Source organism: Dermacentor albipictus, chromosome 3 (genome assembly GCF_038994185.2).
Source record: "Dermacentor albipictus isolate Rhodes 1998 colony chromosome 3, USDA_Dalb.pri_finalv2, whole genome shotgun sequence".
In the NCBI taxonomy this organism is placed as follows: Eukaryota; Metazoa; Arthropoda; class Arachnida; order Ixodida; family Ixodidae; genus Dermacentor; species Dermacentor albipictus.
In genome coordinates this window covers 112,502,316-112,526,223 of record NC_091823.1, presented here as the reverse complement: position 1 = coordinate 112,526,223, position 23,908 = coordinate 112,502,316, and the positions used below count along the sequence as shown (strand labels likewise).

The window sequence follows — 23,908 nt, the reverse complement described above, 5'->3', positions numbered from 1 at the left end:
ATTCCTTGTTTCTAATGATGTTGGTAGTTTGGACGACCTTGTCGTTATGAAAATGCTCACGAAGTCTTTCTAATGCACTTAGCATTCATTGGGAACTACCCTCGATTTCTTGTGAGGGTCTAACCGTTTTCGTAGGCCGATCCCGAAGATTGTGCAGTCTAAAGCGTCGTAAAAAAAAACTCACACGGTGATTCTGTACCATCGTGCGGTGGCACCGGTGGTACCACTGGTACCTCTGGTATCTCCGGTAAGGGAAGCGTTCCCACATTCTTCCCTCCTGACAGCTAACGTACTGAGACGCTGTCGCAAAGTCGCCGCGCCTCTGGACGAAGACGCAAGCGCTGCCGTGTGAGACGCTGCGCTGTGGCCACCAGAGGCGGTTGCAGACGCTGCTCCGAGTTTCGAACTGGTACTTGAGGAAGTGGCTCTCGAAGTACAGTTTGGCTCCCGCGTACAAGCAAGGCACGGTGGTAAAGGGAGCCCCAGCCACATCACGTAGTGCATAACCACCTCCCTAAAGCATGATAAAGGCATCCCTGAATAACAACCGGAGTTGGATTTCTTTTTTGTTTCATTTAGAACGTTCTTCTGCGTTTTATTCCGACGACCATTCATATTATCTCCCCGTTGTACGCATTTCAAGCCAGTTCTTTCTACATTCGTAATGTGTTCCCCATTAAGGTATTGCAGGCCAAATGTTTTCCGATGACATAATAGAAACAATTCGGTTTGAAATATGTGTGACGAGAACCATCACACCAAGCGACATCGGAATGAAATGCATAGCGGCGAGCGTTTTGATCATCCCATTTCGGTACACTCCACAGACCGTCCGTAAACCTCCTGTGGGGATAATCGTAATTTTATGAAAGACCAGTGGTGCAGCACCAATACGTCTGTGCACCCGGAACACGGGTTCCCAGTCTTCGGAGCGGCAAGTTTGAAGCTACCTTCAAAAGCGGGTCTGCACTCTGGAGGCTCATTGAAGATATGACTTGAGATTACGCTGGAGTATACACAACTTTGATAGCAAGGCATGTTGGCGCATATCATACGTCGCTGTGTGACCCCTTCAAAATTTGGAGACGCGATTTTAAAAGCGAAGCTTTTCGTTTGCGAAACTCGCCGGGTTCTCGTGACCATAGGTGCTGCGTGGCAGTTCTCTATAGCCGAATAGGCCAACCAATCACAACGGAGGACGCGCGCGACGTCACCACCGCTGAGTTCTTTGCAGGCGCTCGCCTCGGCGGCGGAATAGCGTTAGCCTCTCTACAATGCCTGAACAAAGCCTTCCGTGTCACTTTGTGCAGACATTCCAATAAACACAAGCTCATTTTTCACTCTCTGTGTTCTCCCTGCCTTTCCGTCTTCCCTTCTCTCTCTCTCTCACTCTCTGTGCGCTCACGCAAAGCTTCGCTGTATTTGCTGTATATAATACGAGATTCCAACTCGTAGGATCTGTTGCATTTTCTTTCCCCCTATTCTGTCCAGTAGTGGTAAGAAAGAAAAACAAACACACAGAAATGTAACTGCGTCTCTATATTGATCCCTCTATTTATCCAATTTCATTCAAGCTCGCTTCAGAGTGGAGTACTCATACACTCGGCCACTTTAATAAAGACACCGCCATGGTTGGCGGGGTGTTCGACGTATAGCCTATTCCGTCAGCAGTGGTGATCGAAGTACATAGCAAACTATACTTAGATTGAAGTAGTAGTAAACTATACTGTAGTAGAATATAGCTTTTCGTTTCTCGTTATGCCCGAAGCCACTAATTATCTCGTACACGCGTTGCTGCGTACGTGTGTGGCTCACGTGTAATGCGTAGGCCAGATAATTGGCTCACGTGTAATGCGTAGGTGGATAATTGGCGGCCACTTTAATAAAGACACCGCCATGGTTGGCGGGGTGTTCGACGTATAGCCTATTCCGTCAGCAGTGGTGATCGAAGTACATAGCAAACTATACTTAGATTGAAGTAGTAGTAAACTATACTATAGTAGAATATACTTTTCGTTTCTCGTTATGCCCGAAGCCACTAATTATCTCGTACACGCGTTGCTGCTTACGTGTGTGGCTCACGTGTAAGGCGTAGGCCAGATACTTGGTGGACCATTTTAGAGTTACAAAATGCGTGCCAAGGGAAGGAAAGTGTAATCGAGGACGGCAGAAAATAAGGTTAGACGATGAAATTAGGGAATTCGCAAGCGCAAGTTGGCATCGGCTAACGCAAGACAAGGGAAGAAATCGTTGGGAGAGGCCTTCGTCCTGCAGTGGACATAAAAAGATGATGATGATCATGGACACGTGTGGATTGAGCCGGTGATACAAATATCTTTTTAATCAAAGAATGCTCCGTATTACTCGCTGTATAAAAAATCTGTTCCCTGACCCTCTGTGAAGAAGGGCGACCAGCGAAGCTGTGCACGTGGGCCCCCTGAATGGCGAACTCGTGAGTCGGCTAGGCGCTGCACTATCTTCGGGATCGGCCCACGTATGGGGAGCGCTCAACGCCTGCTTCACCTCCTCCGCAGGTCGTGTCGGCATTTCACTATCTATCTTCGGGATCGGCCCACGCATGGGGAGTGCCTGCTTCACCTCAGCCAAGGTCGGCCCGGCGTTGCACTATCTTCGGTATCGGCCCACGTATGGGGAGTCTTTTGCTTACGACACGAAATTTCCTTGGACGGTAGAAAAATACAGCTTCGCTGTAAAAACACTGAATATGTATGACGAGGTAAAGCCTTCTAGTTTCATTGTATTTCCGCTGTAGGCAGCGTTGCGCGCACGCGCACTAAAGACCCTCTTCCCGGTGATCCCGTCAGCGCAGCCGTTTGAAATGGTGACGCGCCCATTACTTGCCTCGGCTGCCTCCGTGTTTGCATTTTATGTGCACGACGGCTCTTTGCGGCTCAGCAAACGTCTATTCTTGCGGACATCGTAGACGCTGACTAGGTGGAAGACATGAATCTTTGGCCAGAGCTACAGTGGACATGCAAGCGCTTTTGGATCTCATTACGCAGTGTCCAACGGCGTTTGTACTATAAGTGTGGGCTAGAAATGTCTTCCGAATTAAATCGGGGATAGTGTCTTTTGCTTTTTGTTCTTTAGTTGATCACTTTGGAGCGAACCAGGCAGCCGCTGAGATTGAACAGAGCAATACCTACGTATTGCCCTGCTTCCACGCAGTTTTTCCTGCTGTCAAGTGCTTGGCGACCATATCGACGTCGGTTCCTGCGACACCATTTTTGCATGCTTCACGGATTACAGCATATGTCGCCGCTATCGGCCCAAGCTTGCAGCCAACCACGCCTACGTGGTACTGACCTGTGGCGCCATGCGGCCCCTATAAAGAGCAAAATCGACGGAGGACGGGTATCTCTTTAGAGCAAACCAGGCAGCCGCTGGGATTGAAGATATTCATCTACGTATTGCTCTGCTTCCACGCAGGTACGTTTTTTCATCAAACCGTCCTACGAACTCTTTTCTAGCTGCCAAGCTAGCTTTCCATGATCATGTCAAGATGATCATGAAATTTTGACTTCTACACAGTAGTTTTAACCCACACAAATAGTGTCTGTAACACTGAGTGCAGACAAATATATTTCAGCAACCACCGGCCACCCGACCACTCAATGAAACATGAGCACAATGCTATGGACATCTTTTTTTTTTTTTCTAAAGAACTTGCATGCCGATCCCCCATAGGCAAGAGTATGAGATTATGTAGGAAACCAAGAGATTCTGAACGACTTGTGGCTCTTGGATTGCATGAAGCAATCCATCTTTTCCCACACGTGATCAGCTACAACATGAACAACCTGCTTCTATCACATAGCACCGCAATGCTAAGAATGCTTGCTTTTCCTACATGAAGCCTCGATGAATTCTCTGTAGATGCAAGTTTCATCTTTTCAAGCAAAAATACGACCAAATTTACCAGCCAGCAGTGCACATTATAATCTTGAAGACAGTAACTAGAGTGCACACTGTGTCTCCAAGACCTAGTTTACACATAGCTATTCCCAAAACCATTCTAAAGCGCGGTGACATCACATGAACCAAGCAATATGAGCTCCTAGTTGGCTGCACACACAAAAATTACCTGAAAGAACAGAAATACAACAGCATTGCAACGCTTATCTGCATGAAGCACAAGTGTGCAAAGCACAGGCCATTGGCTGAAAACAGGGAAGACCCGAATCGCAGTGTGGTGTACAGTATGAACAGTCCACATTTTTATTTCTCCTCCACACCAGTGCGGCAGTTTCACTTCTTGACGGCTGCAGCCTCTTCTTTCTGGAGGGAAAGCAGCATCTCTGCCCTCTTCTGCTGTATCCTCTCGGCACGGCGGTTGCGGGCCTCGCGAACCTTCTGCCTCCTGGCCTCCGCTTGGTCGCTGCACAAAGACAAGGCACACACACGTAAGCACAGAATACCGGGCAAAAGCTGCAGCACAACAGTAAGGCACCATTCACAGCAACCTCTAAAGGCTTAAGAAAAAATAAAGGGAGAAGTGATTGGAGTTGTCAGTAGACTATCTTGACAATGAGAATATGAACCAAATGTCAGTTTATCAGAGCTAAGACATTTCTTGAAGGGGAACATGCATACTCATCATACATTCTAAAAAAAGTTTGCACCCTTTGGGGCGTATATCTGCCACACGATAATTGTCATCTGCCTCGATACATTTCCTTTCTTGAAAATGCCACACCCGCTACTTTCCTGTCGGGAATGCTATGTCATGCCGTTCGTTACTGGAAAGTACCGGGCTCGCAGCGTCAAGGAAAGGAAACGCATCAAGGCATATGACGATTATTGTCGTGTGGCAGCTATACAACCCAAAGGGCGCAAACTTTTTTTAGAGTGTACCCAATCTCATTTTGATGTGTAATGAATGAGCCAGCCCTGTACAGGAACACTCCAGGCTACACCATCAATTTGTTTGCACCTGCACAGCAGTCAGACTTCATTGTGTGTTTATATTACGCTTGCATGCAAAAATTTGCTTGTTTTTCTGTGAACAAACTGAAAGTACAAGTTTCTGTGGCAGTTTACCAGAAGATGTAGCAAAATATATCTAATTTCTCTGTCCACCACCACTATTAAGCCTCTCATTGTTCTCACTTTCATGCAAGACAACCATCAGCATTTGTAGAACTTTTTCAGTGCTTGGATAAACAAGTGGCATGCTCTGAATATAAAATATGAAATAAAAATTAAAGCCATGGAAAACAAACAGTATATGAGCCGTCTCATTAACTAAAACATCAGTTATGAATGAGGACTAAATTGTTTTCAAGGGAACTGAAAGTGTAAGAACACCAGCGGGAGCTGAACAACATCCTCTGCATGACACTTGCAGTGCCTAACAATTGAGCTAATAATGGCTCTTCCTCCATCCACTTTCTTGGGCTTTCACAAATATATCTATAATCTAGCCTTAGGAATCTCAGGCTAGCTAACAATCCCCAGGCTAAGTTATGGTGCACACTAAGATTGATCGTGGCTCACTTCCAACAGTATTACATACTTTTTTTAAACATTACGCAATGTATAACGTCCCAACGCAAAGTAACTGCCTTTATGCAATGCGTCGTGCTGTTATTGCTCTTTTTATACAATGCTTAGCTTTTTTTTTTCTCTTTTTCACATCTGTCTGGTTTCTGCAATATGCAAGATTTCTTCACTTTGAGCCAATATTTGAATCCTTGTATGCACCAATATCTTTTTGCCAATTGTATTTTGCGATAGATTGTACCATATATCCCCTCACCCTATGCCTCTTCATAGGCCCGTGAGGTCTCTCTAAATAAAAATTTAAATACATATAAAGGTGGTGAGTTCAACTCCCACCGATGGCAAGTTGTTTCTCTTCCACTTTCATTTTCCTTTATTAAGAATACATCGCTTAGGACAAGTCTCACTGTCATCCATAATCAATTTTACAAAATAAAGAAAAAAAAAAAACGAAGCTAACTTTTCAATGCTTCCATACAGCTGTAAATGAAAATTAAGCTCAGTTCCCCCCATTTCTCACTGTTCAAATTTCACAAACATGCATGACTAAGCCTAAACCCTGCTTTCTGCTGGCCACCTGCTGCACAAAATTAAACATAATAAAGTTCCATGCTTTTACGTGCCGAAACCCCTATCTGATTATGAGGCACACCATAGTTGCGGACTTCAAATTTTGACCACCTGGGGTTCTTCAACGAGCGCCGAATGCAAGGTACACTGGTGTTTTTCTATTCTGTCCTCATTGGGATGCGGCCGCCGCGGCCAGGATCAAACCCACGACCATGCGCTTGGCGGTGCATCATTGCAGAAGCTGAGCTACTGCGTACATGAAGTACAACAAATTAAAAAGGGCAGGAAAAGCCACCCACTTGAGTTGTTTGGTCCTGGCCTTTTCAGCCTTCTTCTTGTGGATGTACTCCATCAGGACACGCTTGTTCTTGAACACGTTGCCCTTGGCCTTAAGGTACAGGTCGTGGTACCTGCGCAAGGTGCAGCCCAATATACCACAGTGAGCACTCCGAGCTTGTGAACAAAGCAGCAGCTTAGCGGGAGCACCACAGGCACTTGTCAACCATTTTGTGCCAGTTACTACTTGCAACAACCTGCACCAGTGGCAAGCTCCATGTACAGCCAGCACTGAAGAAATTTCTTGAACACAACCACATACCGCATTTACTCGCATAACGATCGCATTTTTGTGCCGCAAAAATTGACGCGAATTCAGGGGTGCAATCATTACGCGGGTTAAATTACCCATGAAAATGAACATTTTTTTCATCCTGCATTTGGTGAGGGATGACAATGGGTCGACAAGCAGGCGGCTGCCGCTGTCAGTGCGGGACACCAAAACAAAAATGGCAGTCGGTGGAGCAAGCCGAATGCGATTATTTTTCTTCTCGCGAGTACATTACGCGAATTGAAGCAGTTTCTTCCGTATCAGTAATGAATAATATGGTTAGTATCGGCAAGTTTGCGACAATAATGTGGCCATGTCCACTTTGAGAGGACAGAAACAGATGTGGGTGCGCTTAGCTGCCAGGGACATAGAAACACATGTAATACGGCATGCTTCCGCTAAGGGTGGGCAAATATCTTGACTGCGTTACAAGCGTCGGCATACGAATAGGGTACACTTCTAATGTATCAGTGTAAACGTGGCCACTATCGTTGCCGCTCGCGATTTGTTGCGTACACATGAGAAGAATCGAAAGCCGCCCTTTATGTTGTTGACCAAAACCATTACGAAGCCTACAAATAGTAAAGTCGCAGCAAGTTTGGTTGTAGCTTTTTTCATGGAAGTGCAAAAAATGTTTAAAGGAATGAAATGGGGCATCTGCTTATTAAGAATGTCGGGTGCATGCAGACTGCTTGGTAGGTCTTCAGTCATCACGTAGCATTTGACAGGCGGTAAGCGCGATCATCCTTAGCTAGACTTGGCACACAACATAACGCTGCGACAAGTTAAGGTTGAATGCCCAAACATACCGTAAATTGAAAATCACGGACACAGACAAGATATGAAAACATGCCCTAGCAAGCAGAGCTATGCATCAAATTCCCTCTCAGTTATATTCTGAATGCCCATAAATGTGAGGCAGTTAACCGTTTTTTATTTCAGTTTAGTATTAACAAATACAGCTTCAGTAAAAACATACTGACATACAAAATTAAGATTGTTTAACAGCCAGTACCACGACACTGGCGAATTTTCCTGCATTTAAAAGCAACGAAATATCCCACAAACTTTGGCAGGCGACAAGCAATATACTTGCTAGTTTGGCTGTGGGCGCTAGTGAACAAGTTCTTGTGCAATCTATGATTTGAACCCCAAATCAGCTGGCTCGCCAGTCTAATCTACTTCATGTGAAAGAAACAAAAGTGGCACTAGCATCCACTCAAAACAAAGCAGCAAAGCCTGCATCGCACCTGCTAATTTTTCATGTACTGCTATGCATGACACCAAATTGGCAGAGCGCCATTTAAAAGTATGCGATCACTATGATCGCGTCGGTAACAAAGCAAAACAAAAAATAAAGAAAAAAAAGGGAGGGGTTTACATGCCTAAACCGCGATTTGATAATGAGGCATGCCATAGTAGGGGACTTCAGAAGTGGATCACCTGGGGTTCTTTAACGTACACCTAAACCTAAGAACATGGGAGTTTTCTTATTTTGCAACCATCAAAATGCGGCCGCTGCGGCTGGGATTCAATCACTGACCTCGTGCTTAGCAGCCCGACACCATAGCCAGTAAGCAACCACAACGGGTTGTCGGTAACAACCATGGACTCATGTGCAGCAAGCAGTGGTTTCGTTCACTCAGTGCAAGATGCGTACACATGACGTCCAAACGCAGGGGAAGCCGTGGAGGATATGCGGTCCTACTATGCATACGAGCATTCTTTTCGTTCCAACCTTGCCGAAATGTGGCCGCCAAGGCCAGGAGCCAAACCTGTGTGACCTCATGCTTAGCAGCAGAGCACCATAGCCACTGATCCATAACGAGCTTGTGGCACTGTTTTTAAGTTAGTGTCAAGAAATCGGCAACATGAAATAACCATGGCTAGAACTAAGACAACCAAGGTGTGAATACACCTTTCTGTTTCGGTTCTAAAATTATATGGTGAAATATCTTCCGCCCATGTGAGCCATTGACATCCTTTTCAGGTGACATTAAAGCTGTTTAACAGCCCTTCTATGTGTAATCGTCTTAAGAATTGAGTCTTTGAAACAGACTGAATTCAGCATGTTTCCAAATACATATTACTACAGGTCACACGAGCTGCTATTACCAATTTTCATGCAGCAACATTTAAGCAGAGAAAGTGCTAGCTCTAAAACCTGCAGACACCAATTTTTTGTCCCTACCATAAGATCCCCGAGCAAGTCACCCCCACTCCCCCCAATAGGTGAAAGATAATACAAGATTTGCAGGGGGGGGGGGGCTCCTTGCTCTTTCGTGGACAAAATTCGAAGGCTGTCGGCCGTGGATCCAGTGGCCAGTGACCTAGGCCTATACTGCTCTCCTTGAGATCGCAAGCTCGCCTTGCTTGCTCGTTCACTTCCGTCAGTGTCTATAAAATCAGATGTATTGCAATTTATGTGCGAAGTAATTGTGTGCACGTTGTGCTGACCAACATAAGCGCTTCATTACTAGCTGCACGCGGATGCATTGCAAGTGCTGCAGGTCTCCGTTTCGACGGCCCAGCAAGCTAGGCCTGCCGGCTTCTAGTTATTGGCAGCTGTCAACGGAGCCAGCACTGCAAATGTGGCCTTGCGGAAACATGTCTATGCTGCTTGCATAGTAGTGTTTATATTGACATCCTTTGTTTAAAATGAGAGGGCTGTGCAAACAGGTCTGTTTTCACTTTATTTGTGAAGTTACGCAGTATTCCGAGCGTCCATGCAGGGGTGCCAGTAATGGTTGGAGCTACATGCCGCTTGTTCACACCATGTATCCCGAATCGGCATATGCGGCAAGTCGTGCTTCGACGCGTCGTACAGCAGATCCCACACACTATCGCACCATGTGTCTCATGCTTAATTCACATGTGGCACTTCGCATGTTTGACCAAAACGGCAACTGACAAAGGCTATGGCTGGCTGTGCACATACCTGGCTATGGCCTTACAGAGATAGGTACGCTTGCTCAAGATTTTATGCTAATTTTGAAAATTAGATGTTCAGCACTAACTTCACTGTAGAATGAACCTATTTTCTCATAGGCCATTTTTTAGAACATTGTTCAGGCTAAGCACTTGCACTACAGTTTACCCATCTCGTTAGAACTACATGAAACAGCACACACGCTAGCCACAGCATGCTAGAGGAGTCCCCCAGCAGGGCCACACTTTGGAGTACATGGTACTCACAGGTGCTTGTCGATCTTCTTAGCCTCGCGGTACTTCTTGAGCAGCCGCCTGAGGACACGCATCCTGCGGATCCAGATGACCTTGCGGGGCATACGGGCATTGGCCGTACCTTTCCTCTTGCCAGGACCAGTGTGCCGACCCTTGCGCCGGGCCTCCTGGTTCTTGCGAACGCGGGCACGCGAGTGCACCGCCACAGGCTTGCGGATGATCAAGCCATCCTTAATGAGCTTCCGTATATTCTGGCCTGCAAGGGTCGGTCAAAGCAAATAACAGCAGCTCAGGACACAGCTGATAAGTGACGGCACTCTCGGGAACAATTGAACTCCAAAACAGTGCCTAGAAAATACCATAAGCGTGCTTTACCGGTCAACGTGCAAGACAAAGCTATGGCAGCTTTTAGTGATCTTTTACTTGACTGCATGCATAGAAGCAACATGCAAGCCTTCACTCAAAACACTACATTACCTCCAAACTGTGAAATCCAATAACATCTGTAATAACGCTGCATCGGCCAGGTTCTACCACACTGCAAGCCTAGCATCACCAGAGCATTTAGTGTAAAACTCTTGAGCCACAACATCTGTAAGGCCAGAACAGCAGTAAAAACTTTTCTGTTCCACTCAGGCCGGCATATTAGTGAAATAAGGTCTACTGCTCTCTTATATGTCACAGGAGGCAAAAGTACAAGAACCTTTTTTTTTCTAAAATAATGCAACCTCGCACAAATTAAAAAATTTTAGGAACGCTTTCCAAGCACTACAATGTGAACACAGACACCACCGATCACAGCAAGGAATATGGGGAAGTGCTTCCTGCTCACTTTAATATTAATATGCGCTTTACCATGTTCTGCATTCTCAATGTGCTGAATTATTTTTCACAATTATTGTTCAGTCTCTACGCATATGACATCAGCATTACTTTCACAGGTCCAAACCACGGCATGCAGGTTATCTCAACGTGATTATATTCTACAAGGTTCACACTCATAACAATTTAACAGTGACAAACAGTGCAATTAGCGCTTCTTTATTGATGTGTCTGCAGCTGCCATGAAAAATGTGGTTCTGATGAGAAGCAGACAATTCAAGCAGAACACCCGGGCATGCATTTACATTCCTATTGGCTGAGGCTGCCTGTAGCCTCCATAGCATCGAAGGGGACTGTTGATATTGAGCATCAGCGAAAACATTCCCGTTGTCAATACTTGGCCAGCGAATCTATTGCATCAAGTTAATGGTACTCAACGAGCTTGCAACGCCTACTGGCTCATGCTGGCATTAACGACGGTTCATACTGCCAGATAAGCAAACGACAAACTATGTCAAACCAAATTTATGGCGTCGAGGGTCAATTCTAGAAATGTAATTCATGCTTCGACGGTTAACAGGCGTGCAAGGCAACAACAAGTTCCCGGTACATTTACGTGACACACAGTGAGAATTGGCACATGCAAAAAAAAAAAAAAAAATGCGCGCTATCTTTACATCTCCGAATTCGTAAGCATGGTGCCAAGTTTTGATTACAAAAAGAACTGTGATGGCAGCTGCTAACGATAGCATAGCATATTGCTTTAAAACACAATTCCTTACAACAGGGCTTCTTTAAAGTTGGCTGGCGTGATAAAGCCAGTTCGAACAGAAAACGGCGCACATGTCAACAGGTTTATACAAAGGTACAAGCAGTACAAGCGAAAACTTCCTATGCGCACAGCTATCCTTGCAAATCCTCGGAATTACGCCATACGTCAATCACACACTTCAAGCAGCAACGCCAGCGCCAGTGATGACCACTCACGAGAGTTTGAGTTAGCGATCTCGTTCGTCTCATTGGGATCCAGCCAGACTTTCTTGCGGCCGCACTTGAGGACGGCGGCGGCCAGCCGCTTCTGTAAGCGCAGAGTACTGCAGAAAAATAAAGAGCATGTTACAAAATTACGTGTTTTACGATAATTCAGTGCGCTTCAGTAAGGCAGCACGCACGCACGCACGCATTTGCGCACGGGAAATGTGCTAGGGCTTAGAGCTAAGCCTAGCGCCACATCATGTGCCTCCGGCTTTTCGACAAAACATGTTTAATTTACGCAGATTCGCCAAGCGAGGCCCCGAGAGGCTGTGGGCGAACACAACTTTGATATTGAGAATGTGTGCTATGACATGAAACAGCACCTTTACTAGTATTTAATGCGCAAAATGTACAGACAACTCACCTCATGCTTGCAGCAGAACCACGCGCAGTGTGAAAGGACTGAGCACCGATCTGATCAGAAAGTAGTCCTCCGCCTAAAATGTAGTTCTTATATTTTTTTGACTAAACAAACGTTACACGCAGAAGTTCGAGTAATAATAAACCTCATAAACTTTACTAACTACAAATTCCTGAAGGGTGCAGCACATTTTGTTGTGGTTGACTATACAGAAAATGTTTGTTGAAAGTGCGGCCAGAGGTCCGGTTTTGTGTTCGTACACGCTTGTGTTTTGCCTAAAAATGACAAGGTAAGCGCACAGTTACTATTCAAACAATTATTGTGTGTTTTTCAAAAACGTTTTGTGTAAAAAGTTGTTTATTTGAGACTGAAATGAATAGCCTTGTTTTTTATTCACACTAAACAAATAGTTTATCATTATCATCATCATCTAGGTGATTTCGAACGCAGCGGTCGCAGCGGCTGTAGTGGCATCTTCCCCTCATAGCCTGCGCGGTGGAGTAGTGAAGGTCGTAGGGACAGCGGATACTGGGTGCAGAGTACAGCCGCATACCGCCTCGCTTGTATCTCCGTCTCTCATAACTCGCATCTCCTAAGCTCCTCGGAGCTACGGCGCTAGCAATGTCCGCAAACGTGTCTCAGGAGAGGTTCGCCTCCGGGGCCGACCTGGGCCCGACTATCCGCGAGACCCGAGTCGCCCAGGGATCGCAGAAAGGAAAAGTGATCGCCGTTTTCACCAGCGGCGGTGACTCGCAAGGTAACGCAAAGCTTTCTCTCTTATTGTTTGTGCACTCGGGGGTACTGGTATGTCGCGGCTTCGTATTTTTCTTTTTTTTTTTTTCGGGATGGGTATCTACCGCGCCTAATGCGGCGGTCCTTTATGTTGCGCGACGTGACAGGCTACGCGTACATTACACGCCGGTCGGTAGCGCGCGGTTCTGTACGGATGTGCCAATTGTAGTTCGTTCTTTCTATATCTGGATGGCTGTTCGTGATAAGCTCGCCGTTTGCAGATCGTCTGTTTGCCAGTAAAAGAGGTGTGGCGTTATACCTTTGATCTTGAGTGATCAGCTGTCATGAATAATTCTTTGGCGCGCGCGTATATATCTTCCATTTGCATCTGGTCATGTATTAGACTGATTAAACGTGCGGCGGTCATCTCGCTGAGCTTGTGAAGGGTGCGGAAATGTTTAACTCCAACTTAGTCTTTTCTTGCGGGTCTAATTTAAGGTAATCGATGAAAACTGCATCCGAACTACCGTCACTGAATATATCCGTTTCGCATCCCATTCTGAGCTTCTACACATTCGCGCCGGCAAAGTAACGATATGCGGCTCGTTTCCAATAGTGGTGCAAGTTTTGCTATCTCGGGCCTCGGCTGTATTATTTTGCGAGACTCTAGAGTGTTTTATTGTTTCAGATCGTGTGCCGCGCAGTAGCAGACGACGCGCGCGCCGGCCAGTGTAATATCTCAGGGCCCAATCTTGGCACCGCGTCCGCTTCCCCCGGTTGCATGTATAAACACTGGGCTTTCAGCTTGAGGAGCTCGTCGTAGGGAAAAGGCGCGGGCAGTGATTCTTAAGAGGCATGAGTTGAACTCCCCGATCGCTGCAGCTAGCTGTCATCCGAGGGGAAGCGGTGCGCGTTTTACACAGTTCTGTCTTTGGCACCCACTGACAGGATTCACCTTGCCGGTGACCTTTTGGCGCTCCTGCGCTTCCAAATTTGTCGGGCGTCCCGCTTCTGGCTTTCAGCTCCTGGCTATATAGCTGTGTATCGCGCTGCGGCTTCCGCCATTTAATTGCGGCTGTCAGTCATCAATCACCATGCCCCCACACCCTCCCACCCCCTGCTTCCAAACCTGCATCTTCCGTTATCCTTAAATTGTGTTTGCTGCGGTGCTTATTGTATGAAGCGGTGCACTTTCTTGTCAATTTGCCACACAAACCTGCGTAAACCTGTCAGTTATTGTATGTGTTTGCAAGAATGACGTAATTACACTTCGGCGTTGCGCACAAATTATGTGCAAAGTACGTTATTTTTCACATCTTTCAGATGAGGGCTACTTACAGCAACCCAAATGGTCTATCGATCTTATATATTATATTGCTTAGAAAGCACACATTCAATGGAATCATTCTTTTATGTATATATATAAAAAAGCTCATTGCGAGAAATTGTCTTAATTCCCTCAGGGCAAGTCTCAGGCTGAGTAGACCATAAAAATGGCTCCTGTCCAACATCCCATTCCTCCAATAGAGTGACCTTCTTCTTCCTCTATAGATGTGGCCTTGGAGCCTGAGTCAGGTCTCGTTCGTCTGTCATTCCTGGCTCATTGTTTGTTTTTGAGCTTCTATGTTGTTCTTTATGGGCTGGTGGCTTTATATATGTGACGTCCTGACAGAGCTTAATCTTGCTGTATAAACCTCTAGAATCCTGCCACGTTGGGCACTGTCAATCCCAATTGGGGCACTTTCAATCACGATAGAGCCCGATCGGGATCGAAAGTGCCCAATGTGACACCAATATTACTTATTTAAGTACTGCACCTCCCTAAAGACTGTGTGTTCTATAAGGAGAAAAAAAAAACAATTTTCTAACTAGATAAAAAAAAGCCGGCTAACTTTATTCTCACTCACAATAAAACTACATTATTAAGTCCTTTTTAAGCACACACTCTTGACACATTAAATTTTATGCAACTTGGCTCAATTTCTGATTGCAAAGGAAGCTGGTAAGTTTATTGTTAATAGTAGTCCCGCTTGAATCAATGATGTTTGCCATATCATATGTCTTAATCAGTTTATTATTGAAAAAAAAACAATGAGTCATTATCTGTGCTTCCTGGTGCCTTGTGCCATATAATGTACCACTTCTTTGCAGAAAGTAAACATTTTGCAAATCCTATGATTGCCCACTCATCTTCATTTTTTGCAACACAATGCAATCTGTGTAGGAAAATCATGGCTATCATCCAATGAAAGTGTTATTTGATTAATATAGGCTTTCAGCTTGTTTGCTAATGTGGGCAGTGTAATATGTAATACTGTGTAGTAAAATCACATTTAACATCATTAAAAAGTAGCAATATAGTTCTGCAGCTTTTTTCATGCATTGGTTAATTGATACACATAGTTATATTTTCCTTATGGGCGTTGTGTGGTTAAATAAAGACAAGGAAGAAAACAGCAGGAAAAAAGAAGTCAGCAATTGTGCTTGTTGTAATTTCTGTTTCTTATTGTGTGCTACCCGTGTAGTGGAGTTAGCTGGTCTTTTTTGTACCAGAGCCAAGTAATGCATAGAGGAATTGAAGTGCATTTATTTCTGGGGGGCATTCCTTTTTGTGTGTGTGTTTGTGCTTCAATAATTAAAGTAATAAAACAGGATATAGCATACGGAACAGTACCATGGGGATCCAAACCCACAACTTTTTCATGGCATGCATGGTGTTCTATTAATTCGGCTGCATTGTCAGCTAACTATATTTATTTATTTATTTAAAATACTGCTACTCTCATTTGAGAGTGTGGAAGTTGGGCGATACAGTATACATGTATATCAGTACGCATCTATGTAGAACAGTTAAATGAAAAAAAAAGAAAACAATTGCCCAAGGATGGCTTAGGATAGCTTATTGTATGTTCATGTATAGAGCCTATTAAGTTACGGTCGACTGGTCTTTTGTTTTGCGATAGGCCGTACGTGTCTGCATAAAGCAACTTTAAAGGCCAGCTGCAGCAAAGTTTCACTTTGGCTGTAAATGAGTGGTACATACTATCGAAGTAATTTTGACAAAGCTGCAGCTAATCATCTAATTATTTTATTAGCAGCATTTAAACAGCACTAAGCAGAGAATGCATGCACCTAGCGGGTGGTGGATGTGACGGAAATCATAAATTGAGCACGAGATTTACGGCACGCCCCGGGCACCGCTTAATCTTGGAGGTCATGCCAAAGAGCTGCATTGGTTCTTAATGTTCTAGGTTCTGCATAATTTCCGGCAAGTGGTACTGGGGTTGTTGTGTTGTTGTTGCCCCAGTATTGGTGTTGAAAATGCCTACTTTTGTAACTTTTCATGATGCATTCACTCAGACTTCTGAAGTCTGAGTGAATGCAACAGTGTAAAGACCAGATGGACGCTGCCAGCAAAGGCCATCTGGTCTTTACATTTTGATAGTAGGCTATACATCTGTGTTGACCTAGCCTAACTTCTCAAAAGCATTCTTTTTTTGGCACATGATATGCCTTAAAACATGGTTAGAACAAAGAAATATATACACAAATATTGTGGAAAATTTAATTCGATAAAAGCAGTGACAGAATATCTACCGTCAGCTATGTTGTGAGTGTGGCTTGTTGTAAGCCAAAATGTGACGATCGCTCATGATGAGTTGAAGCTGTGACATCCCAAGATTGTTAGCCAGTTTTGCACGTGGCTATAGCTGCAGATACGGGAAATGGTTTCCAAAACTAATGGTGCCACCCGAAGAATTGGGGCACCCTCTAAGCTTTTGTGATGCAACGAATGTTGACTCTTGCTTCACTGCTCTGAGGGTCAGATTATTTCCTGCCATTTGGTGTATTAAATCATGGCTATATTTATTCTGTCTTCCAAGCTATTGTCAGGCGCAAATTAATTGCAATCAGAACTGCACGTATCCATTTGCATTAATTTTGTATGCGTGACGTTTGGGCTGTGGTAGAGTGATTGGCACGTTTCGCCATTGCAATGTAGACTGCTTTGCCCTAGCATGTGCTTAGTCCCTTCACATGCTGATTGCTTATAGCAAAACCATAGAGGCTTATCATTTTTTGTTTATTGTAGGCGTTGCTTCAAATCTCTGTGATTGCCTTTTATCTTTTGCCAACTTTGCTGGCTCCTCCTAGGAAACATTTTTGGTACTTAAGTGCCATAAACAGTGGCAGACTCGAAGGAGAGAGCAGCCTCCAGGGTTTCTGAATGACACCAAATTAGAGAGAATCAGGCTGGAGACAGTTCTTTGTTTGCCATCGTGTCTGGCCATTTTCTCATAGAAGTTTTCTGTAAACCTGGTGTGAGCAGTGGTGTCTCATCAAAGACTTTGGACGATGTTGTTACCAACAAGCGATGCAATAAAAGATAAAAGAAATCCACCAACTAGCCGCCTGTTTGCTGTATGCATTAGCTGATTAGTGTTATCTTTTTCGCTTCTATAAATTGTAGCTGTGCAGGCAGGTGCAGCAAATAAATCCCAATTGATTTCTATTGGGAAATTTTTATTCGGTGTTGCAGGTTCAATTCCTGGCAACAGGTGCCAAAGGTCAATGAGAGTAATATGGAAAAAAAAAGAAAGAAAGGATTTCACGTGCCAAGCTTTGGGTGCACATTAAATGACTTGAAATGCTCAAAATTAATGTGGAGCTATCCACTGCAGCATTTCTCATAGATCCTCATTTGCGTTGGGGTGCCCTCATCAATTTAATGAATCTGTACTTTATGTAGCCATACATGAAGTCCACAAAAAATGTTGTACCTACTTGTCAGTTAGACCCCCAAATTAAATAGCTACCATTCACAACTAAGCAATTTTCGAATGTGCGCTTATATGGGTGCAATTAAAAATTGTTTATTATAATGGACATTTTCTTTTCTGGGCTATGTGTCATTATGTGTTCTAATCTGTAGGCAACAGGATTTATTGTCGCATCTGGATTCTTTTTATTTCCACACGAAAATATAGTTATGTTATCAATTGACATGTGACAATTTGCTTTTTGTTTTTGTTTGACCAATTTCTTACTGACCTGTTGCGCTTTACTGCTAAAAAATAGTATGTGTAAGCTATTAGAACATCATTTAAAGTGGTTCTGTCTTTATCTGTGTTCAATTTAGTGTCATCACTACTTGGTTGCTATTCAGTGCCTTCAGTTATAATTCACTTTGAAAAAGTTAGCTTTGTGCACTTCTCTATATCTCTCTCTCTTGTGCATTGCCTTCTGTGAGGAATTATGATGTGCTGTCACTAAGTGTGTAAAGGTTACATAACCCCAGTATTTTCTGTACATTCAAAATCTCATTTCAGTACATTTCTTGCATCTTCAGAATCACGAAAAGAACACAGCTGTAGAAAGAATTCAGTATTTTCATTTCCTCAGTGAGTTTCGTCAAACTTACAGACTGTGGCTTCCTTGTAAGAACTCTACAGGAACATCAGATATGAGAATATCTACTATTTCATGTCTAGCATGCTTGAAAAGAAGCCTATCCAACTACTGAAAAATGTCTCATTTTTTAATGAGAGCAGCATTCCGGGCAAGTTGGTAATCCATTGCTTAAATGATATTGCGCGACATAAAAAACGACACGGACGTGAAAGAAGACGACACACCAAGCGCACCTTGTGAAAACCTTTTTACCTTGTGAAAAATGATAAAAATAACTAAGCCCGCTATAAGACGGCATGCTGACACTGTGCGCAAACGTGCGCTGCCTTCCAACAAATTTTTCTAAAGCACCTAACACACAATATTCAACCTTGCAGCGCATCTCAAACCAGAACTGTTTCAAGATGTATACAGTGCATTTTAAATACCATTATTTTAATCGGTACTTTTTCTCTTGATGCACTATACTGGCATGCACAATTGTGCATACGGCTCCTGAAGGGAATTACATTGTCCCATTGTGCAGCAGACTCCACTGACGAAAAGTCAGGGTGGTATCTGTATGCATTTTATAGCGAGTCCTTATAACTACAGATTAATTCAATTTTGATGAAGTGTACACTCAGTTACATCATATTTTTTTAAGATAAAAATGTTTGAATCGCCAGCTCAAAGCACATACACAAGTTAATTATTGGCTGCAGGCATTATGAGAAAAGAAAAACACTATTCCTTCGCTATTGCTTACGAAACACGGCAGATCAAATATGCCATTAAGCATAGTTGTGGCTCTAGTGTAGTTTGGTGTGTTTAGCCTGTTGTCTGTAGTCTGAAGGTTAACCGGAAGTCCAGTTGGCCCACAGTTAAATGGCCGTGCTTTTGTTTCCTTACTGCTACTGGACTGAACTGGCAAAAACAAACCCCCGTACATAAATTTGGGCAACGTTTGTTTCATGGAACAAGATTGTGGTGTGTTGCTGTTAACCGCTAACTGTGCTGCTTCAATGCAGGCATGAATGCGGCCGTGCGCGCCGTGGTGCGCATGGGCCTCTATCTGGGTTCCAAAGTGTACTTCATTCAGGAGGGCTACCAGGGCATGGTCGATGGCGGCGACTCCATTCAAGAGGCCACCTGGGTCAGCGTCTCGGGCATTATCCACAAGGTGAGTCACCACTGGCTCTGCTGGCCGTTGTCAATCTTTCAGTCAATCTTTATCTATAACAAAGCGGTAACGTGAAAAAGTTGGCAACGTGTTTTGATCCCTCCCACTCGACTGCAGGCTAGTTGAGACTCATTCTCAGAGCACATGAGGGTACAATATGAGGGTACACCATTGACTGGTGCTTACTTTCTGGGTCATAGGTAAAAATACATGTCTCATCACATGTTACAACAGATTCCAACAAATTTGGCTTGTTTGCAATGCGTTCTAACATGTCCGCACACACATCGTTACGGCACTGTTTTTGGTCAATCGACAGAACTTTTGGAACAACCTTCGCGCAAATCTTCGTCATGTGTAATTCGTCCATTAAAATGCGTCGAGCAGCTTCCCTATCCAAGTGAACCAACTCCGCCACTGCACGAACACTTAATCTTTGGTTACCACTGGTCACATCACGAACTTTGGCAATGTTTTGGTCTGTAATCGCTGACCTTGGGCGCTCAGCGCGTTCATCATCTTCCACACTGTCCCTTCCTCCTGAAAAGCGCTTATGCCATTCAAACACACGTGCACGAGACAAGGTTACATCTCCATATAAGCCTCGGTTATTATTTTAAATGTTTCCGCGGCTGATTTCATAAGTTTCACAAGAAACTTGATGGTGATTCGCTGTTCGGTTTTTACATCAGACATTTTTCCGGCAGAATGCAGTTGCACATGTTCACTCAATGACGCAGCACTTCCAACTGGTGTGATCGGTTCCGTCGAAACTGAAGGCATGAATAGAGGACGTATGTGGGACTACGTCAGCAGAACAGTTGTTGCCAACTCCACTCTTTTTTCAAGCTACACACTTGGTCTCGTTTCTTTTGTGTCACACCTCGTAGAACACAAGAAATTCTGAAATCTCTCTCAAGTTCTGATTTTTTCAAATTGGTTCAACAAACTCTGCTTCATTCAAAAGAATGTCCATAATTTCTCATTATCATTTCTATATATTCTATTATGATGCCTCTCCATCGCCGGCGAGGCGTCTGCCGTGCCTTCAATTGTAAGTCCTCAAAACTCACCATTAAGTCCCCTGCTAAAGAATATTATTATTCATATATATTTATATCTCCCCTTCTCATCTGATGTGTCAGCACAGGCATATGCCGACAACATAGCTGTTGTCATTTCCGTGACCAACCAATCGGGTCTAGGAGCAAGGGCACGCAGAATACTCAGTGTTATCTTCAGCTGGGTGTGTCGTACAAAAGTCACACTCTGCACAGAAAAATCATGCTTCCTAGGGTTCCCCAATAACCATGCCAATGATTCAACCTGAATTCACAACACCACTGTTTGTTTAAATCATGTCGCCTTGAAACGCCAGCAAAAAAAAAAAAATTAGGCTTACCAAACCTGCTGTCAGTTCACATAAGTGGGGCTTTCTTATTTTTGGGCAATGGTGCACTGAAACACAGCACATAGTTTGTACAATATGCAGGTCTCTTTATTTACAAATTACAACACGTTCGACATTTCGGGTCATTCCATTTCTTCTTGTTCCACAGCTGTCTGGGTCTTCTGAAAGGGCACCATTCACAACTGAGAAAAAGTCTCTTTTATAGCCACCTCTGATGACATTAATTGCCTTTTCCTAATTGGTTAGTAGTTCAGAGTACCCTTTTCCTGTTGCATGTGAAATACAATTGCTCTTGCTACTGCCGAAAGACCTTGTGCTGACAATTTTCATTCATTTAAATCGCTTGCTACTACATATGCATGCACATGCATCATAAAATTATGTGAGGGAACGAAGAGCACATGTAGCCCACAACTGTAGTCAAATGCCACAGTCGACCACGGCTGATTAGATATGTGTGAGACCTAGGGGCGGGGAAAGAGTGATAGGTGTGGAATCCAAATGGAGTGCACTCGTAGGTAGTCGATTGTGATTAGAAACGATTGTGAACAGTTTAAAATAGACACCAAATCAGGGGCAAGAAACCAAGAAAGCTTCACACTAAAATAAAAATTCTCGGCCTAATTTTTTAATTAGTACTTAACTTGTAATTAACATTTAAAGTACTAATGGGCAAAGTCATGAATTCTTTATTCCCAGGTAGATGTGTTTCTAGCCTATTTCATTGGCTCTCAGAGGTATTGCACTAAATAATTTAAGCAGTCCGATGCTGCTTCTACTTCCCTTACTTGAGTGGGGTGCATTATAGAGTGCTGTGCATAGTGACTCCATTCCATTCTCACTCCCATATCACTCAAAAAGACAAAGGTTTTTTATTGATGTAGACTAGACATTGAATTGCTTTTGAAGATTTTTCAAAATGCATTACTGTGTATCTCCAGTTGACATCCACCTTTTATATCATATACATCACCTGCTTGGTGGCCAGCATTTCTGACCTCTGTTTCTTCAAAGGTTACTTCCATGCAGCGCCCACTCCTACTCACCATCACAGGCACCTTCCACACAACTCATGTGGAATGCACCTATAATTCTGAGTCGAGCACTTGTTCAGTCTACTCTCCTGTCCAGTGTTATTTTCTGGCTTGGTATTTGGCTCTGAACATATACCAACTAGCACGGCAGTTTGTTTTGCTATATTTCATGTGCTCTTAGAGCTAGGTATTTTCTTTCATTACAATAAAATGAACTCATAATACCTGGGTAGTTAGCATTAGATTAGGTATCTTGCTTCATTTTGTACACTATAGACAACAAGTGTGGGCAACATTAAGAATCCAGTGAGAAAAAAAAGAAAAAGAAAGGAAAATTTGAGGAGGCTAACATGGCAAAGCATTTCATAGGTTCACAATGCACCACGAAGGCTGTGTGGATTTTCACCCCTAGAAACATGGCACTTCGTTTTGGTAATAATCTTTTCTGAAGTTCATAAAGTGCAAAAGAAAATGTTCTAGAGTAGTTTTACACAGCTAGTAGCCAAGGGAACTTGTACGTTTCTCTGAAAGTATCACGTGTTTTTCAACTGGAAGCATTCAAATGTTTTCTTTCTGAACCCATTTGAGCCTGAGTGAAGCGATTTGGTAAGTTCCGAAACGGTTAAAAAAAAAGTTTGAGCCCGAACCAAACCCGAAAAGATTTTGGTTTGACACCCTGCTGTCCACATTCTTGGTCTGTTTCCCATGCCTTTTAAGAGGAACCATTTAGCCCACTGTTACACCCTTGTAGAATTGTACTTTAATCACTCTGTTTCCCCCAGTAGTACCCTTGCAAACGGGTGTTTAAAAAGGTACCTTAAAATGTGCTCTAAAGGAAAGACGATGTCTACAAAATAGCCACCTTGTGTCTTTGTGAAATTTCGCTTACAGCGTCGGTGAAATCGACTCGAGTGTTGCATCTAGCTCAATTCCTTTGCTTGCAGGGTGGCACAGTGATCGGCAGTGCCCGATGCACGGAATTTCGTGAGCGTCCGGGCCGCCTGAAGGCCGCCAAAAACTTGGTCCAGCACGGCATCACAAACCTCGTTGTGATTGGCGGAGACGGTTCCTTGACTGGAGCCAACCTGTTCCGCCAAGAGTGGGCATCCCTGCTTGATGAGCTGCTCCAGAATGGTATGTGCTTACTTGCCAAAATTTGGATTCTACCTACACGTCCCGATGGTCTAGATGTGGGTTCTGATCTTCTGTGAAGCTGCCCAGGCTCTTCCTGCCAGCAGTCTTCATGGGTGTCCCATTAACAGAGTACAACTGCGTCTTCTCTGTCGTGTAGCTCTGTGTATGATCTTTTATTGTTTAGTCTTGAGGCAAACGGCATGAAAAATAGCACGGTAGAAAGAAGAGATAGAGACGGCGCTGATCTTCAAATGAAGTATTTTATTTTACGATCATACACATGGCAAAAAAAGGGGAAGGCAACCAACCACCACTTAATGATGTGCATACAGATGATCTGTCTCACAACCATTTAGCATGACAGATGGCCTAGCGACACACAGTTGACCCAACCTGTGCGCAAGAAAACGGTTCCTCAATCTTGCGTACTGCCTTGTCTTTCGACCTAGAGAGCAATCAGGATCAGAGAGATCAGAGAGATCAGAGAGAGAGGATTGACCTAGAGGTCAATCCCCACCCTTATGAAATTCACAGGACACCAAAAAGGCTTGTTGGAATCAATATTTGGATGTGAAATTAGTAGTACAAGGCTTGCCTTGGGGTAAAGTAATGAGACTGCCTGCCGCGCGGCACTGCAGTCGCCAGTAGCGCGCTCTCCAGAGACGGGATTTGTGGTAGGGGTTCTAAGCTAAGTAATGCACTGGGCAGCAGTGGCGTCCAAGCTCTGATGCAATGAGGATCTGAAAGGGTGAAAAAGCTGTTTTTTCGAGTTTCTGTCACGGCAGAAAATGTCAAAAACGGAGCGTTCACTGGAGCAGTGGCACGCAATTAAATTTTGCTTTCACCTGGGGAAAACTGCTTCAGAGACACTTGCCTGGGCCCCGTCAAGGGCCCAGGTTTTCCGGTGGTTCAGTGAGTTCAA

At 44.1% G+C, this 23,908-nt stretch overlaps 2 protein-coding genes across 7 annotated transcripts in view; one reads left to right on the top strand and one right to left on the bottom strand.

Annotated features, from left to right (window-relative positions):
- Positions 1-4,216: 4,216 nt before the first annotated feature.
- RpL19 (ribosomal protein L19) lies at positions 4,217-12,269 on the bottom strand. The gene is made up of 5 exons (XM_065440273.1): positions 12,105-12,269; positions 11,693-11,799; positions 9,896-10,139; positions 6,393-6,503; positions 4,217-4,399 (listed from the first exon to the last, which is right to left on the bottom strand). The coding sequence occupies exons 1-5, from the start codon at positions 12,107-12,109 to the stop codon at positions 4,270-4,272; spliced, it is 597 nt and encodes a 198-aa protein (XP_065296345.1). The 5' UTR covers positions 12,110-12,269; the 3' UTR covers positions 4,217-4,269.
- A 285-nt stretch (positions 12,270-12,554) lies between these two features.
- Pfk (ATP-dependent 6-phosphofructokinase) overlaps positions 12,555-23,908 on the top strand; it is a 130,503-nt gene continuing 119,149 nt past the window's right edge. For 4 of the 6 annotated variants that reach the window (XM_065440267.2, XM_065440266.1, XM_065440271.2 and 1 more), the window contains exons 1-3: positions 12,555-12,858; positions 19,256-19,407; positions 22,797-22,986. In XM_065440267.2, the coding sequence (XP_065296339.1) occupies positions 12,723-12,858; positions 19,256-19,407; positions 22,797-22,986 (478 nt within the window). In that variant the 5' untranslated portion in view covers positions 12,555-12,722. The remainder of the gene's footprint in view (positions 12,859-19,255; positions 19,408-22,796; positions 22,987-23,908) is intronic. The other 2 variants (XM_065440269.1, XM_065440270.1) reach the window with 1 other exon arrangement.